We start from the raw sequence: 16,771 nt of genomic DNA on the forward strand, positions 1-16,771 counted from the left end.
GCCCGCCCCCTCCCTCAGGTCTGAGGATCAGCAGGTCTGAGGATCAGCAGGTCTGAGGATCAGCAGGTCTGAGGATCAGCAGGTCTGAGGATCAGCAGGTCTGAGGATCAGCAGGTCTGAGGATCAGCAGGTCTGAGGATCAGCAGGTCTGAGGATCAGCAGGTCTGAGGATCAGCAGGTCTGAGGATCAGCTGTGTGACTGAGGACAGAACTGGTTAATAAACCCTCTGTAAACATGTGACTCTTCATGCTTCTGACTGACTCTGAGCTGTGTAATGATTCCGTTTGGCTTCTTTAGCCACCTGCTGAATCCATTACGCCTCCCTCCACGGGTCATGAGGAAAGGCTCGTCTGGCAGCGTGACATCACTGTCGACTGTATCATTAGGCCTGCAGCACGCTGAGCGCGCCTGACAGCCCGCTCTCTGGGAAAATAGCCTGTCAGCTACAGAACGGCCTGCGCTTCTGTCTGAGAGACGCGGCGCTGGCGTGCGTGTCCCTGTCATGTTCTGGTCTGGATGTGCACTCACAGCTGAGCTCCACTCTGATGAAGTCCTTCAGGCCCTGGTTCTCCAGGAAGACTCCTGAAGGAGTGCTGGTCTTGAAGTAGAAGGAGATGTCGGAGGCGAGCTCCGCCTGCAGGCTGGGGAAGTACAGGTACGAGGACTCCTGGTAGAAGGACGCCGCGTTCCAGATGGACTCTGAGAGGAAGAAGAGAGCGAGGATGAAAGTAACGTGGAGGAGCAGCCGGACATGTCTAACAGCAGACACCAGCAGGATCAGGACTACCAGGGTCAGGACTAGACTACCAGGGTCAGGACTACCAGGGTCAGGACTAGACTACCAGGGTCAGGACTAGACTACCAGGGTCAGGACTACCAGGGTCAGGACTAGACTACCAGGGTCAGGACTAGACTACCAGGGTCTAGACTACCAGGGTCAGGACTAGACTACCAGGGTCAGGACTACCAGCGTCAGGACTAGACTACCAGGGTCAGGACTAGACTACCAGGGTCAGGACTAGACTACCAGGGTCAGGACTAGACTACCAGGGTCAGGACTACCAGCGTCAGGACTAGACTACCAGGGTCAGGACTACCAGGGTCAGGACTAGACTACCAGGGTCAGGACTACCAGGGTCAGGACTAGACTACCAGGGTCAGGACTAGACTACCAGGGTCTAGACTACCAGGGTCAGGACTAGACTACCAGGGTCAGGACTACCAGCGTCAGGACTAGACTACCAGGGTCAGGACTAGACTACCAGGGTCAGGACTACCAGCGTCAGGACTAGACTACCAGGGTCAGGACTACCAGGGTCAGGACTAGACTACCAGGGTCTAGACTACCAGGGTCAGGACTAAACTACCAGGGTCAGGACTAGACTACCAGGGTCAGGACTAGACTACCAGGGTCAGGACTACCAGCGTCAGGACTAGACTACCAGGGTCAGGACTACCAGGGTCAGGACTAGACTACCAGGGTCAGGACTACCAGGGTCAGCACTACCAGGGTCAGGACTAGACTACCAGGGTCAGGACTACCAGGGTCAGGACTAGACTACCAGGGTCAGGACTACCAGGGTCAGGACTAGACTACCAGGGTCAGGACAACCAGCTACTACCATACATTTATAAAAACAGAGGACGTCCAGAAGAAGAACCATGAAATCATGTTGCCAATAAATCTTTGAAATTGATGACTTGTGTGTTTGCAGGCTGAGACACTGAGCCCTGTCACACAGACACACACACACACAGTGTCCACACACACACACAGTGTCCACACACACACACACAGCATCCATACACACACAGACACACACAGTGTCCACACACAATCCTCACACACACACACACAATCCTCACACACACACACACACTGTCCACACACACACACTGTCCACACACACCCACACACACACTGTCCACACACACCCACACACACACTGTCCACACACACCCACACACACACTGTCCACACACACACACTGTCCACACACCCACACACACACTGTCCACACACACCCACACACACACTGTCCACACACACACACTGTCCACACACACACACACACACACAGTCATCTGCATGTTTTGTGTCAGCCTCCATCTGCAGCTCCACCGCTGACGTGATCACCTACTGTCTCCATAACAACGCAGAGGGCCGACATGGTAGACGGCCTGCGAGCCCGTCCTGTCTGTGTCTCCGATCACGATCTGGCTCACTGGTAGGTGGTCTTTGTAGGAGAGGGTTCCGGTGTCGTTGGCCCTGTGACAGACACAGACACAGAGAGAAGCAGTGAGACCTGAGGGGCTGCGGAGCCGGCTGGGGATCCAGATAAAGGCGGCCATTCCTCTCCATTAGCACAGCGCGCACAGTAAACATGCTGAAAGGGGGGCCATCCATCAAAGCAGGCCTGTGGAAATATGCAAACGGAGCTGGATCCAGGAAGCTGGAGAACAGTCAGACTGTGGGACGGCCTTTGTTTCATCGCTCACTGCTGAGAAAGGATGATTAGCCTGATCATAATTGGAGCATTATGTGTGATCAGTCATTAATCAGAGCACAGTAAACACTGATCAATGACGCTGATTCCACACAATGACCCGCAGGAAACACCCCGAGAGCTCTGTTTCCAGCCTCTCTGAGCCAGTCAGTGCACGGGCCAATCACAGCCGAGGTCTGTCTGCATGTGTTATTATCGGAGGGCAGCGGGTCATGAGCGGAGCAGAGATGTTCCTCATGATCACTGTGGAGAGACCACACTGACACGATGATCTCACTGGTCCCTGTGCACACAGCAGCATGTCCACAAGCAGAGAGACCTCCACAGGATGCCTTCAAAGACCGTGGGAAAGCGGACGGTCCAACACTTACAGTTTCTAGCAGGTGTGACACACATTAGTCAGCGCTCACCATGAGTCCGTGTCGGCGTCACAGTTGCAGAAGTAGTTCATGTCCATGCAGTTCTCCTCCAGGCTGCAGGCGCACTGCTGCACGCCGGGCAGGAAGCCCCCCCAGTAGCTCCGCCTCTCTCCTTCCCGGTCCAGCCACCAGGACAGCGGACTGCCATCTGCAACAGGAGAGCACAGGGTCAGTCAGAGAGCAGCCGCAGCCTGACTCCACCCAACTCCGCCCAACTCCACCCGACTCCGCCCAACTCCGCCCCAACTCCAAGATGTTTCCACACAAACCAAGCACTGAGTCGCTCCTGATGTGTGTTTCGCCATGATGAAGGATGGCGGCTGGGCGGATAAGAAGCACCGACATGTGAAACGGACCGAGGAGGAACCTGAACCTGAAGCTATCAAAGCTCAAACACTTCACGTACTGTGATCAAAACACACCCTGAGTCTGAGGCAGACGCTTTGCTGCAGGTAGAGTCGTGGTCAGACGGCAGGCCGGGAGGCGGCTTCACACCAGGATGTGGATCACCTTTGACTGGCTGGGGTACATCTACTGTACTTTATCTGTTACCATGGCAACAGGTGCCATCCCTCCAGTGAGACGTGCTGCCTGAAACAGAGCAAATATTCCTGACACCGAGGCACGCCGCCTGAAGTCCATCAGACGCTGGGAACTGATGCCAAAGTGCTCCGTGTGTGTGTGTGTGTGTGTGTGTGTGTGTGGCGCCTGCAGAGCCTGACAGAGGGCGTCAGGGCGGCCATGTGTGACACAGTGAAGCCTTCCTGTGATGAGGCTGGCCTCTGTGACTCTGCAGCCAGGATCTGGAACTCTCTGCCTCCACATATCAGAGCAGAATCCTCTGCTGACAGAAACAGCCTCTAACAATCTTCCATTCGATGCTTCTTCAGACATGTTTACATGTTTTTATTTAGTGACAAAGATTTCAGAGGAGCAGACTGATGAATGGCTACATTTAAATATCTGCTCATGAATGTTGCACTTTGAACATCCCGATGGTTATTTTATTCATTGCCATTTGACAATGTGACCACACAGCCCGGCCGTGCGGGCGTAATTATCACCTCCACTAAGGGGTTAAGTGGCCCATCTTCAATCATCCGTCACACGGCGTGACCCCGCATCGCAACGAGGCCGGCTAGGAGGGAAAAGCCCATTAAGCTACATGTCACCATACATAATCAAGTGTCACATGCTATGGTGCTCTGCTCCTGTCGGCATACATTACAGCTCCATTAGGCCCAGCTTTATGTATGAATACACACACCGGCGGCGGCGCCGGCAGCTGAGTGACACTACCTGCAGATCTGATGACCTCTGACTGAAGCGCCAGCGTCTGACCAGCACTGCAGAGACAGAAGATATTTGTATGCAGCGCTGAAGCTAGCCAGGAACAAAACACTCCAGCACCATTAGCATCACAAAGGCTGAAAAAAAGCCTCCACCCCTCCGCTCTCTGCCTCCACCCCTCCGCTCTCTGCCTCCACCCCTCCCTCCGCTCCCTGCCTCCACCCCTCCGCTCCCTGCCTCCACCCCTCCACGCTCTGCCTCCGCCCCTCCGCTCCCTGCCTCCATCCCTCCGCTCCCTGCCTCCATCCCTCCACCTCCACAGGTGCAGGAATAAGAAGAGGCAACAATCGATCCCTCCTGCAGCAGAGGTCACACTCCTCCTTAAATCGGCTGCATATTGACAGAACATATTCACACCAGGACAGCAAATGCATCTTCCTCTCTCCTCTGAAATGATTCCAAATGCTGCTGCATAAAGACCCCGAGCAGCCACAAAAGTCTCGACACAAAGGAGGAGCACACACAGCCAGGCGGAGACATGCTCTTATTCTGAAAGGACAACAACAGCTGAGAACCGGCTTTGTCCAGAAGCGACAGAGAATTACAGGCAGTTCCCTCCACAGGAGCAGCGAGCGTGCTCAGAGTGCTCCGGCTGTATTCAAACAGCACAGGACTGAACATCAGCAGCAACAGCTCCTGTCAGACACAGTGACGACAACAAGCGGCCTCACTGTGAATCCAGGGGGCGCTACAGACGCTGCTTCAACACAACCCTGCATCACTGTCAGAGCTGCAGCCTGCTGTCTTCAGGACAGTCTGGATAGTCTGCTCCTCTCTCTATCTCTCTAGTAATATCAGAAAATAAGAGGAAATGGAATATTTAGTGAACTGTCAGTGATTAGCGGGTTTAGAGATAACTCCTTCTCCTGCAGTCTGTGCTTTCAGTTATAACCAGTCTGATGTATCTTCTTAATCTCCCCATGACACATGGTTACACACACAGCTTCCTCTCTGCGCTCTCTGGGGAGCAGTGAGCAGCTCAGTGCGTTCTGACATATGTGCCGATACACTAATAAGCCGTCTCGTGTAGCTTTAATTGTTTCTCACAGATGTGGTAGGAAACAAACACCTGAACAGATTTATCAGCTGTGAAAAAATATCCAGCTCAACACAAACAGAAATGTGAGACAGAGGAGAGCCGCAATTAAACGGCTGCTGAGAATGTTTGTTACTTCACTGTCACGGCTACGTCGAAGCACAACGCATTCATTACTGGTAATAAGGAAAAAACGAGGTGTTTAAAATGCTAATCAGAGCACAGTTTAACTCCATTACAAGCACGTTACACGAGCAAACATCTGTGTTTTAAGTGAAGAGCAGAGAGACTGGCAGAGAGAGGACACGTCACACAGCTCCACAACTGGAGGTGAACTTCTCGCTCTTGGCAGGCGCCTGCGTCTCTGCACCCAGTGGGCTCCTTTGAACAGCTGCTGCTGTTGTTTCCCTCCCTGTAAATTAGCATGATGAGTGTCATTTTGTCTAAAAATGATTTGAATATGCTGCAGAGTGTGGTTTGTATCTACACGCTCAGAGGAGAGAGGTACAAAGACACGTTTGACTTCCTTCCACAGGAGACGTCTGCGCGCACACAAACAAAGGCGACCATTAAAGAAACTCCGGGCTGCTCCTGAAAGCGCTCGTGCAGCTATGAAATGGGCCGTTCTCCAGTCTGTTTGATGTCTGGTGTGATAATGAACTTGTTTGTTTGCACACACACACACACACACAGCACCAATCAAACACACGGCAGAATCTGGGACTTCATGAATGTTTCATGGTTTAAGAGCAAATGTTTGGGATTCTATAGGTGGCAGAGCAACGCACGCAAAGACCGGAGAGCACCTCTGAAGCTACTGTGGAAGTACAACATGAAGAGAGGAGCAGTGTCCTGATATGACAAAGAACTGACACACACACACACACACCGTCCACTCTAAACTGTCGTCCTCACACTGACTGAGGCTCTAAAAAAGCAACAATCTGAACCTGAGCCTGCACTTCATCCTCATCATCACAACATCAGGACCAAAACACACAGAGTCCATCAGCCCAGGCTAACATCAGCCAATCAGATCACAGAGGAGACACAACGAGCTGCTGAGGGCTCTGACAGCTAGCATGTAGCAGTTAGCATGTGTGTGGAGGAACCACAGACAGAACTGACAAGTCCGAACCAAACCTGGTTCAGCAGCAGCTCAGAGCCTGGAGCCTGGCAGGTGGAGCTGTGGGAGTTTGTGATGTCACCCCACCCCTCACTCTCTCCACAAAGCTGCATCACATTCAACATGCGCCCACATGACGGTCTGACTTCAGTAACGTCTCTCTGCCGGTCCGTCACTGTCACTCACCCTTCGTGTTGAAGAGGCGGGACTTCCTGCAGTTGTACACCACTTCCTGCTGGCACTGCTCCGACCCGGCGACGATGGCGCGCAGCTGCTCCGGCGAGGCGCTGTAGTTGAACGTCATGATGTGGGGCTTCTGAGGGGAGGAGCTCTGCACGGTGACCGGAGCGCTGCTGTTGTGGGACAGCACGGTCCACACCTTCTTCTCTGGAAGACACACACAGCAGAACACGTGAACTCAGCTGTCCTCTGAAGGCCGTCACAGCCGCTGCTCTGCACGTGAAGGAAGGGGTTAACTCACCCTCTGTGTGTGTAGCAGGTGTAATGTAACATGTGTAACATGACAACACGCTGTATGATTGTTGTGTAGAAGAGTCTGTGGTGTTAGCCGCCTCACAGCTGCGTGTTGTTTGTGACGCGTGGACAGACCATGATGCTTCCTACAGAGCAGGCTGAACACGCGTTTCATCTGTGTGTGTATTTATATCTTCAAGTCAAAAGTAATCAATCATTTTACACATGAACATATGAATACATCTGAATATTTTATCAACACATGTTTCAGCTCAGGTTGGAGTGCACACAGTGACCTAAAAACACTCACACACTCACACCCTGATCCACAGACTGGTGTGGAATCTGTTCACAAACACAAACACAGCACCAACATGGCTGCCCTCAGAGACACCGACACACACTCAGAGTGCACACACAGTACAAACTAAAGAGACGACCTGTGTGTGGATCAACTGGGAGCTGAGGCGGACATATAAGTGTGACACACACACACACACACAGTGTATAGAGTATAAACTGTGATAATGTGGAGGTCGTCTTTAATTTGTAAAGGAACGTTCCGCCACGACTTCCTGACCGTGTTCCATCACTGTGTGACATCATCAGTCCCATGTGGATCAGTAACAGAACATGATGAAGCAGGCGGCTGACGGAGCGGCAGATTAAAGAGCAGATAAACCACAGCGGACAATGATTCCTCATGTTGCTATTGTTGAGTGTGTGTGTGTGTGTGTCTGTGTGAGTGTGAGTGTGTGTGTGTGTGTGCGCGCCCTGCAGCTGATCAGCGAGGCGTTCAGGCCCCCTGGTGTGGCTGCTGACATTTAACAGATCCATGCAAACCAAGCCGTGGTTTCCCAGCAACAATTAGTCGACCTTCCCCTGAACACGGTCCTCACAGCTCCTGAACACCACTCGGCCACACACAGAGTCTGTGCGGTGGAGCCGGACCGGGAGCTGGCTCAGTTCATTATGTGGCTCCCTGTTTGCTCTGCTTTAGAGAAAATCCCCCTCCACTCTGTGATTATTCCCGTCAGGTTGTCAGGCTTAGAGTTATTTACATCTCTAATGGATTCCTTAATTGAGGTCAAGCTGAGGCATATCTGCTGCCGACCCGTCAGGCTGAGGAGGAGCGCAGCGAGAGCGGGAGGCGCTCGCCTCCGACAGCTACAGATGACACCGCGCCGCTCCGTAATGACATCACCGGCACATTAACCTTGCGAAGGACAAAGCGGCGGCGGCGGAGGGAAAGTTGTGACAGGCGAGTGATGAGTTCTGTCTGCAGACTGTCAAAACTTAACTCAGCACGTTTTGTCCTGTGTGTCACCGGGGCTGAGGTGTCCCTCCGTCTGTCTGTCAAATGTCACATCTCAGGTGACACTTCAGGTGATGCGGAGCTCACCGTGCCCCCCCCCGTCCAGCCATCGCACAGATTTGACCAATGAGCCCAAAATAGAGCTGTCAAATGTGCGGAGGCTTAAGGCCACCGTGAAAATAACCGTAAAAAAATACAAATAAACAAAACAGGTTTCCGAGTAAATTCTTAGAATAATTTCTGAGTATTTATCCTCAGAAATCTGGAGGAACGTCAGAATTCTTATTAGAATCTCATAATCCTGAGATCAGTCATTGAGACTTTTCCCTAACTTTAATCTCAGAAATCTGACAAAATGACGCAGACAGATTATGAGAATAAAGTCAGAATAATTAAAGCCTGAGAGTCAGAGAAATGTAGATTTTTTACAGTGGCTTTATGCTTCTGTGAATTTGAACAATGGATTAACAACTGCACGCTGTAAATAATGAGGAGTCAGATCAGTGTATCGGTGCACTAGGATTCTCCAAAGGTCAACAGACTGGCATGAAATCCATCATGGCCGTTCGTGCAGCGTGTGCACTGATCGTATCGACGGCTCGCCTCCTCCAGAGGCTGGTCGCTCGGTCCTCCTGGAGCAGGATGTGCAGCAGGACACCAGACCTCAGAATCAATCAGCTGATTTCTGTGAAATCTGATGTTTCTGCCTCTGCTACAACAACATGAACCAAAAACTCACACAGCCGTCACCAGGTAGCAGCGAGCTCCCAGCTGACCGGTCAGACGTGATGTTCTCTGTAGGTCATGATGTCATCATAAGATCTAAAGATCCGGCAGCATAAGGACCTCATCACAGAAGAAATGACGTTTAGAGTCTCCGAGTCATTAGACTGTGGAGCTCTGGATCAATACACTGTGATCGGTAAGCCGTGGACTCGCTCTACTCTGAGCTCAGCTGAAAAGAGCAGAGGTGACAACAGGAGGGCCACAATGATCTCACCTGTCATGTTGCAGTACACCTGCGTGGGCCCCAGGGGACCGCTCCCATCCGGATCGATGAAGTAGAAGCCCGAGGAGCTGCCGCTCAGCTTGTAGGCCTCGCAGGACGACTCGTAAATGGCTGCAGAGAGGAGACAGAAGCCGGAGTCAGCCCACAGCTGTGTGCTGGAGGAGGCAGGAGCAGCAGAGGCCCATCTGCATCCACGGACCTCCATCAAGACTGACATGTTTCTACAGCCACCTGTTAGCATTAGCATTCAGTTTTGACATGTATTAAAAACCAAAGAGGCTCCATGCAATGAAAATGATGCACTGTTCATACTTATATTTAACATCACTACATGCTAACGTCTGGTGTTCTCACAGCTAGCAGCATGTTTAGCATTGTGAAAATGAGTTAGCTATAACGTTTGCTAAGGTTAGCTTAGGGAACAAGAGGCCCCCTGCTGGTCGGCTAAACAGGCGGGGCAGAGGAGGAGGCCATGTGACACAGAAACAGGAAGTGATGGGGTCTGATCAGACTTATCAAACACATTCAACTGTTGAACTGCAGGAAGTGATGAAACAGAGGAGAGAGCCATGAGTCACAGCTAAACATTAGAAGGGGGAACTGATGTAAAGGTTGTCAGTGATGGAGAATCCCTGGTGAATGTGGGGGGGCAGGAGCACCTGGTTTCATGACCTGAGCTAAGTGCCCTCCAGCAGCTGTAATGTAATGCAAAGCTCTGACAGGCAGGACAGCACCGACCCATTTAGTTTAGTCATACGCTGCTCATAAAGGAAGAGAGTGTGTGAGAGTGTGTGTGTGTGTGTGTGTGTGTGTGTGTGTCTGTGTGTGTCTGTGTGCCTGTGTGTGTGTCACTGTGGTGTGTGTGTGTGTGTGTGTGTGTGTGTGTGTGGTGGGCCATCTGCTACCTGGAAAATTAAGTCTCCAGTTGAGTTATTAATGTTTCCAGCTGACAATGCTAAAGCTAACGGGCTGCAGACGAGCTGGGATCATCCTCAGCAGACCGTCGGTGTGAACACACACAGACATCACGGCCCTGTTCAGCTCACATCTGGGCTTTAATGGGTCCTGAAAGCTGGAATCAGGAGACACCTGCCTTCACGCCGCCTGCAGTTCCTGCTCATTCGATGCTACTTTAAGGATTTTCCTTCCTAACCCCTCTGAACACACAAATCAGGCAGAAACAACAAACAGGGAGTCAGCAGGCGGCGAGGTGTCCAGATGTGTGTGTGGAAATCTAACCAAACCTGACGGCACCAAAACATCAGCCCAAAAATAAAACAGGATTTACACCAACAAGACTCTGCATCTCTCAGCACACGCAGGAAGCCGTGATTGGCTGACCAGCAGTCACATGACCAACACATGACGCAAACAGACAGACGCTGCCTGACATTCAGAGGTTCATCTCTAACAACATGTATAAAACAGGAGAGGTGCTGCTGTGAATCTGATCTCAGCTCGGCCTCCATCAGTGTCTGATGTTCACATCCATCAAAACAATTTAACAAACAGCAGAAATGAAGGCACGAGCAGGGAGACTGCAGCCACACAACCGAGGAGGGCAGCTGGCTCCTGACCCCACGGAGAGTCTGCCAGTCAGATCCATGGTGCTTAAACTGAACCAGAACCTGCCTGAAGCTGCACAGATCGGCCGCTGAACGGCAGCTTCAGATCAAACAAGGAAGTCTGTTCTCTCTGATGTTTCAGCCAATTAAAACGCGGTGCTGGTGTGACATCACAGGAAGAGACGCTCTGTGGTCGGGCCGTGTTTTCACTCTCCGACTCACTTTAGTGTCTTTTGTGAACAATGAAAAAAATCAAAGTTTAAAATCTGCTGTGAGCTTCCAGAGAGAAGTGATCGCAGTGTTTCATATTAAAAATAAATATTTTCACTATTTATTATTGATCAGCTGGAGCTTTTATTGAGTAACACTGTTAATGGGTGGAAAGATATTTCCAGTGTTATTCAGCAAACATTTATAATTCAGCACACATTAGATCATGTTATTTTATTCAGAAGTCAAAGTTCTCCGCTCCTGATCAGACTGAGTGTCGGTCATGTGACCGCTGCTGGCATCATGGCTTCCTGCTGGTTGACTGCTACAGTCAGAGCAAGGCGTGAGAACTGATGCATTCAAGGACCATCGGAAAGAATTTTAAAAGGACGAGATGTTTCAGTAAATATTTTAGAAATATAGGAAAAATATTTGAGAAGAAAATCCAGTAATTTAGTCTAAATATGTTTGATATGTTTCTCTCTGTGATGTGGAACTGATCAGATGGATCCATCTATATGATGGAGGTATTCATCCATCTCCAGGTCAGAGGTCAGAGTCTCTGTGCCTGGCTGCTGTTAAAGTCAGCCTGTTAGCCACGCTGACGCTCTGCCTGCAGGTGTGTGTGTGTGTGTGTGTGTGTGTCGCTCAGCTTTCACATATTGAAGTCTGACTTGTCGACAGAGAGAAGCTGATTTGTGTTTTTGTGCAGGCTGATGAAGGGGCCTATTTTTAATTCAGCACATGCTCTTATCTGCCATGTTCCCTCCAACAGCCAAAGAGGACGCTGCATATAAACAGGATATCAGTATTCTGCTGCGGGGGGGTTCACACACACTTTTTTAACAGCCGTCTGCACAGCAAATATCAATGCAATGTCAAAAAATGACACCCGTGAGGAAAAACTCCTACATGCAGAGTCAGTCTGACACTATTTAAAGGAAGCAGCAGGAAGAGAGTGTCGGGAAATATGAAAGCGAAAATAGCAGCGATGATTGTGAGGTCATGTCAGGTTGAAGCAGGACAACTTCTCGCTTTGCCTCTCAGCCGCACAAAGCGCAGAGGGCCGTGGGTGGATGTGCGGAGAATCAATGACACGGCTCGGCAGACCTGGAATAAACGGGGAGGCGCGGCGGCCGTAATGGCAGCTCTGAGACGGGGTGAGGGAATGAAAGCGAGACGAGCTGCTCACAGTTGTGACACGTGGCTCCGGAGTATCCCGTCCCCGAGCAGTCGCAGGAGAAGGAGGCCCACGTCTGGGCGCAGCGGGCGCCGTGCTCGCACAGGTTCGGGAGGCATCTGAGGAGGAGACAACAACCCAGATTAGATCCTAACAAGGCGCACACAAAAAACAAGCAAGAGGCCGATTACCACATTAAAAAGCTGCTGCTAATTAATTGATTATCAGAATAATTAATTTCCCCGTCAGCTGACTAATTGAAAATTTCTCCAGATACACTTTTATCTCTATTCTCAGGCTCTCGGCGCAGAAATCTTCAGGGAGCAGCATGAAATGATAATTTATTTACAACAAAACAAAAAGATCAGAGGAGCCTCGCGGGCATTTATGGAACAGGAATAATTCTTTTGTTAGTGTTTACACAGCTCATCTTTTATCCATCAGGTGAGCCCCCGCCCCGCCCCGCCTGCTTTGTTCCTCTGAACAGCAGCTCTGCAGCTCACCCACAAGTCTGGATTCATGTTAAAGTGAAATTAAACAACCCCGACCCTCTGTGAGATGATGGCGCCTCGCACGGCGCTCTAAAAATAAAAGCACGGCTGTCACCTTCAGAGCAGGATGCCTGTTAATGGGATTTCACCACAATGAGCGCTTCACAGAAAAATTTAAACCGCACTCTTCTGATTAATAGTCCCTTCCTCAAGCCTCCTTCAGTTTCACATAATTGCCAGCCTTTCAAGCATGCATCTATAATTTCATACACTTTATCTCTCACCTATTAACTGCAGCGGCGTGGCCCGGCCGCAACACGGATAAGGTTGCAGCCGTTGGTTTAATTACCATCAAGCTATTTTCTGTTGTTGTGTCCATGGCTGAACCTGGAGGTCATGAAATTACAGTAGCAGGCACACCTAAGTGCAGGCGGAGCGCGGGCGGAGGCACGGGCTGTAATTAAACTCAGAGAAGAGCAGATTAGCTCAGATAAAAGTTAATTTTCTCCTCTGTTCGGGGGTCATTAAGGAAGCCACAGGACGGCTGCCATCAGAGCAGCAATCAGTCTCACACGTCCTCGCACGTCAAGCGTCAGGCTGCAGTCACGTGCACAGCAACCCCTGCTCTCTGTGGACCTGATATTAAAAGGAGCCCGGCACCATTTTCAGGAGGTGCTGCAGAGCGCGGCCATTACTCCGACTGCATCCACACGAAGCAGGCAGCTCATATTTACATCTGTTTAACTGCAGCCTGGTTATTATCTGACAAACTGACGACACCCGCCGGGCGGCAGAGAAACTAACATGGCAGCCGGACTGCTGCGGCTGCTCCACACAGCTCCACCCGTTCACATCATCAGCAGCCCTGACGGAGCTGCAGTTTGATGTGGAAGAACGTGACCTCAGGGTCACCTGACCCCTGACCTCACAAATGCTTCGTGGGAACAGAAACATGGAGGCTGGCTGTCCACATACTTTTGGTCATATGGTATATGTGGCTCTGGAATGAATTACGATATGTCAAATAAATATTCTGTTGTCTTATATAATTCAGTAATCCACAGGGCTGTGAGCTGAAGCAGAGAGAGGAGGCTGGCAGGCCTCAGCAGCAGGAACAGACGCCGTGAGACCATGGAAGTCATGATGCTGGTTGCTACATCACCATGGTAACCAAACCTGCACCTGGTCTGGAGCTGGGTGTGTTCGGTTTAAAGCTCCAGCTGCTCCTGGGGACGGTCTGTGACCCAGAAACACTGTGTTTACCCACAGAAAGGCATCAGTCCTGACTGAGCAGAGAGCCTGAGCTGCATTAACAAAGACCCCCCCCCATATAGGACAGTCGGAGGGCCTGAGGAGGACTTCCTGCGACGCTGTCAGCTCTGCAGATGTTTCAGAAGCCGGACTCTGCCTCTCTGCGACGTGCTCTCATCCCTCAGTATATCACATCTGATCAAACAACAACACTTGTGGAAGACGTTACTGCGTAGCTGAGAGACGAGAGAACACCTTGCTCCATCATCCTGTCGCCTCCGACAGAGCTTCCCTTTGCCCGCCGACAGAACAGACTGGCAGCACTGTGCTGTTTGCATTTCCTCCCACTGGGCGGGAGAGCAGGTAGTCTGACAGAGGAGAGATCCTCCTCGGGGCAGACAACAGGGAAACTGCAGTTTACATGTTTGACTGGTTTCCTGTAAATGTTCCGTCCGCGGCCCGTGGGTCTGCCAGTCCTGCACGCGGGGCCCACAGCTGTGCAGGGTAATGAGAGGTAGCACGCCACACAGGACAGCGGGGAGCAGCTTGTTAGCATAGTCCTCTGCCTGAGAAGGTGCCGCTGACTCTCTGTTGCAATTTAATTGGACGATCCTGTCAGCTTGTTTGTCTCCATAGGACGAGATGTCAGTGACTTTCAGACAACACACCGCCAATGAAGAGTGTGGGCATGAAGGACTGTGCTGCCAGCTCGCATCACGCCTGACATTCAGCAGACTCAAAGCCTGTAAGATCTGCAGGAGCCACTGTACCTGTCCTTTATGCTGCACGTGTCAAACTGAAGCTCGTTATAATTTCCCAGCAGCCCCTGCTGCACATGGCTGAGGTTCATCGGCTGGCTGTTGATGACAACGAGCTGCATGCAGCCCTGGAAGGCCGGAGCCTGGAGGGGGCAGTCTGAGGCCGGGCAGCCTGCACAGAGACACAGACCAGCTTCAGTTTCAGGGTGTGTTAAAGAGAAGGAGCAGGAAGGTGAGAGGCCGCTTACCTCCAAAATAAATGCTGCCTCTGGACTCCACCTGCTCCCACAGCTCGATGGTGGAGGTGGGCTCGCCGTCCACAGTCAGGATGATCTGCAGGTTCCTGGTTTCCAGCCGCACGGAGTGCCACAGGCCGTCGCTGACCCGGCGCCCTGAGTGAGAGCATTCAGATGTCAGTAACACACAAAGAGCCTCTGCTCTTATCTGCTGTTAAATATTCATCCTGATTTGCCTCCGTGAGGCTCAGCCTGAGTAATTACAGCACACGGCCGACTCTGAGATCAGGTGAGGAGTTCAGGAATCTGGTTCTGCTCAGACTCCTGACCTCCCTGTGGAGGTCTAGCAGACACGCCCAGCTGGGTGCAGACTGTGGAACACTGAGGGATTAAGTCTGTCAGCTGGCCTCCTGGACGCCCCCGTTACTACCACAACCCCCAGAGTCTCCGAGTTCTGCTGAACTTTTGTTCCAGCTGCAGTCACATCCTCACAGCTCCCATCAGCCTCCTCCGCTGTGTCAGATCATTCTTACTGCATATTTTATCATTTAGATGAAGTGGATATGTAAATGTGCAGAGAAGACTCCAACACCCTGATTATTAATTACTGTCAACACACACTGCAGCTGCACGGTCCCACCGATCTGCAGCAACAAGTAGATCCACTCCATGCTGCACGGTCTTTATTTAACCCCCAGGACCCACGATGGGAGCGCTGACTGTCCTCTGCAACATGACATGCTGCTGCTCCACAGACACACACAGAGACACACACAGAGACACAGAGACACACACACACACAGACAGACACAGAGAGACACACAGGGACACAGGGACACACACAGAGACACACACACACACAGACACACAGAGACACACACAGACACACAGAGACACACACACACACAGACAGACACAGAGACACAGACACACACACAGACACAGACACACACACACACAGAGACACACACACACAGAGACACACAGAGACACACACACACAGACAGACACAGAGACACAGACACACGCACACAGAGACAGAGACACACACACAGACACACACAGACACACACACACACACACACAGAGACACACACACACAGACAGACACAGAGACACACACACAGAGACACACACACACACAGACACACAGAGACACACACACACAGACAGACACACACACACAGACACACACACATACACAGAGAGACACAGACACAGACACACACACACACAGACACAGACACACACACACACACACACAGAGACACACACACACAGACAGACACAGAGACACACACACAGAGACAGAGACACACACACAGACACACACACATACACAGAGAGACACAGACACACACACACACACACACACACAGACACACACACAGAGACAGAGACACACACACACACACACACACAGAGACACAGACACACACACACAGACACACACACAGAGACACAGACACACACAGACACACACACACACACACAGAGACACACACACACACACACACACACACACACACAGACAGACAGACAGACACACACACAGAGACACAGACACACACAGAGAGACACACACACACACACACACACACAGACACACACACAGAGACACAGACACACACAGACACACACAGAGAGACACACACACACACACACACACACACACACAGACAGACACACAGACACACGCTCTCCACCACAGACACACACACTCCATTACACAGACACACACAGACACACACAGACAGACACACAGACACACGCTCTCCACCACAGACACACACACTCCATTACACAGACACACACACAGACACACACAGAGACACACACAGAC

At 51.2% G+C, this 16,771-nt stretch overlaps 1 protein-coding gene across 1 annotated transcript in view; it reads right to left on the minus strand.

The window, feature by feature from the left end:
- Positions 1-16,771, minus strand: part of cntnap5a (contactin associated protein family member 5a) — a 65,548-nt gene that overhangs the window by 7,256 nt on the left and 41,521 nt on the right. Inside the window, 8 exon segments of the mRNA XM_028394445.1 lie at positions 530-700; positions 2,143-2,270; positions 2,919-3,075; positions 6,626-6,826; positions 9,229-9,348; positions 12,205-12,311; positions 14,705-14,864; positions 14,941-15,084. Of these exon segments, the coding sequence (XP_028250246.1) occupies positions 530-700; positions 2,143-2,270; positions 2,919-3,075; positions 6,626-6,826; positions 9,229-9,348; positions 12,205-12,311; positions 14,705-14,864; positions 14,941-15,084 (1,188 nt within the window).

The sequence above is a fragment of the Parambassis ranga genome, chromosome 21 (assembly GCF_900634625.1).
Source record: "Parambassis ranga chromosome 21, fParRan2.1, whole genome shotgun sequence".
Lineage (NCBI taxonomy): Eukaryota > Metazoa > Chordata > Actinopteri > Ambassidae > Parambassis > Parambassis ranga.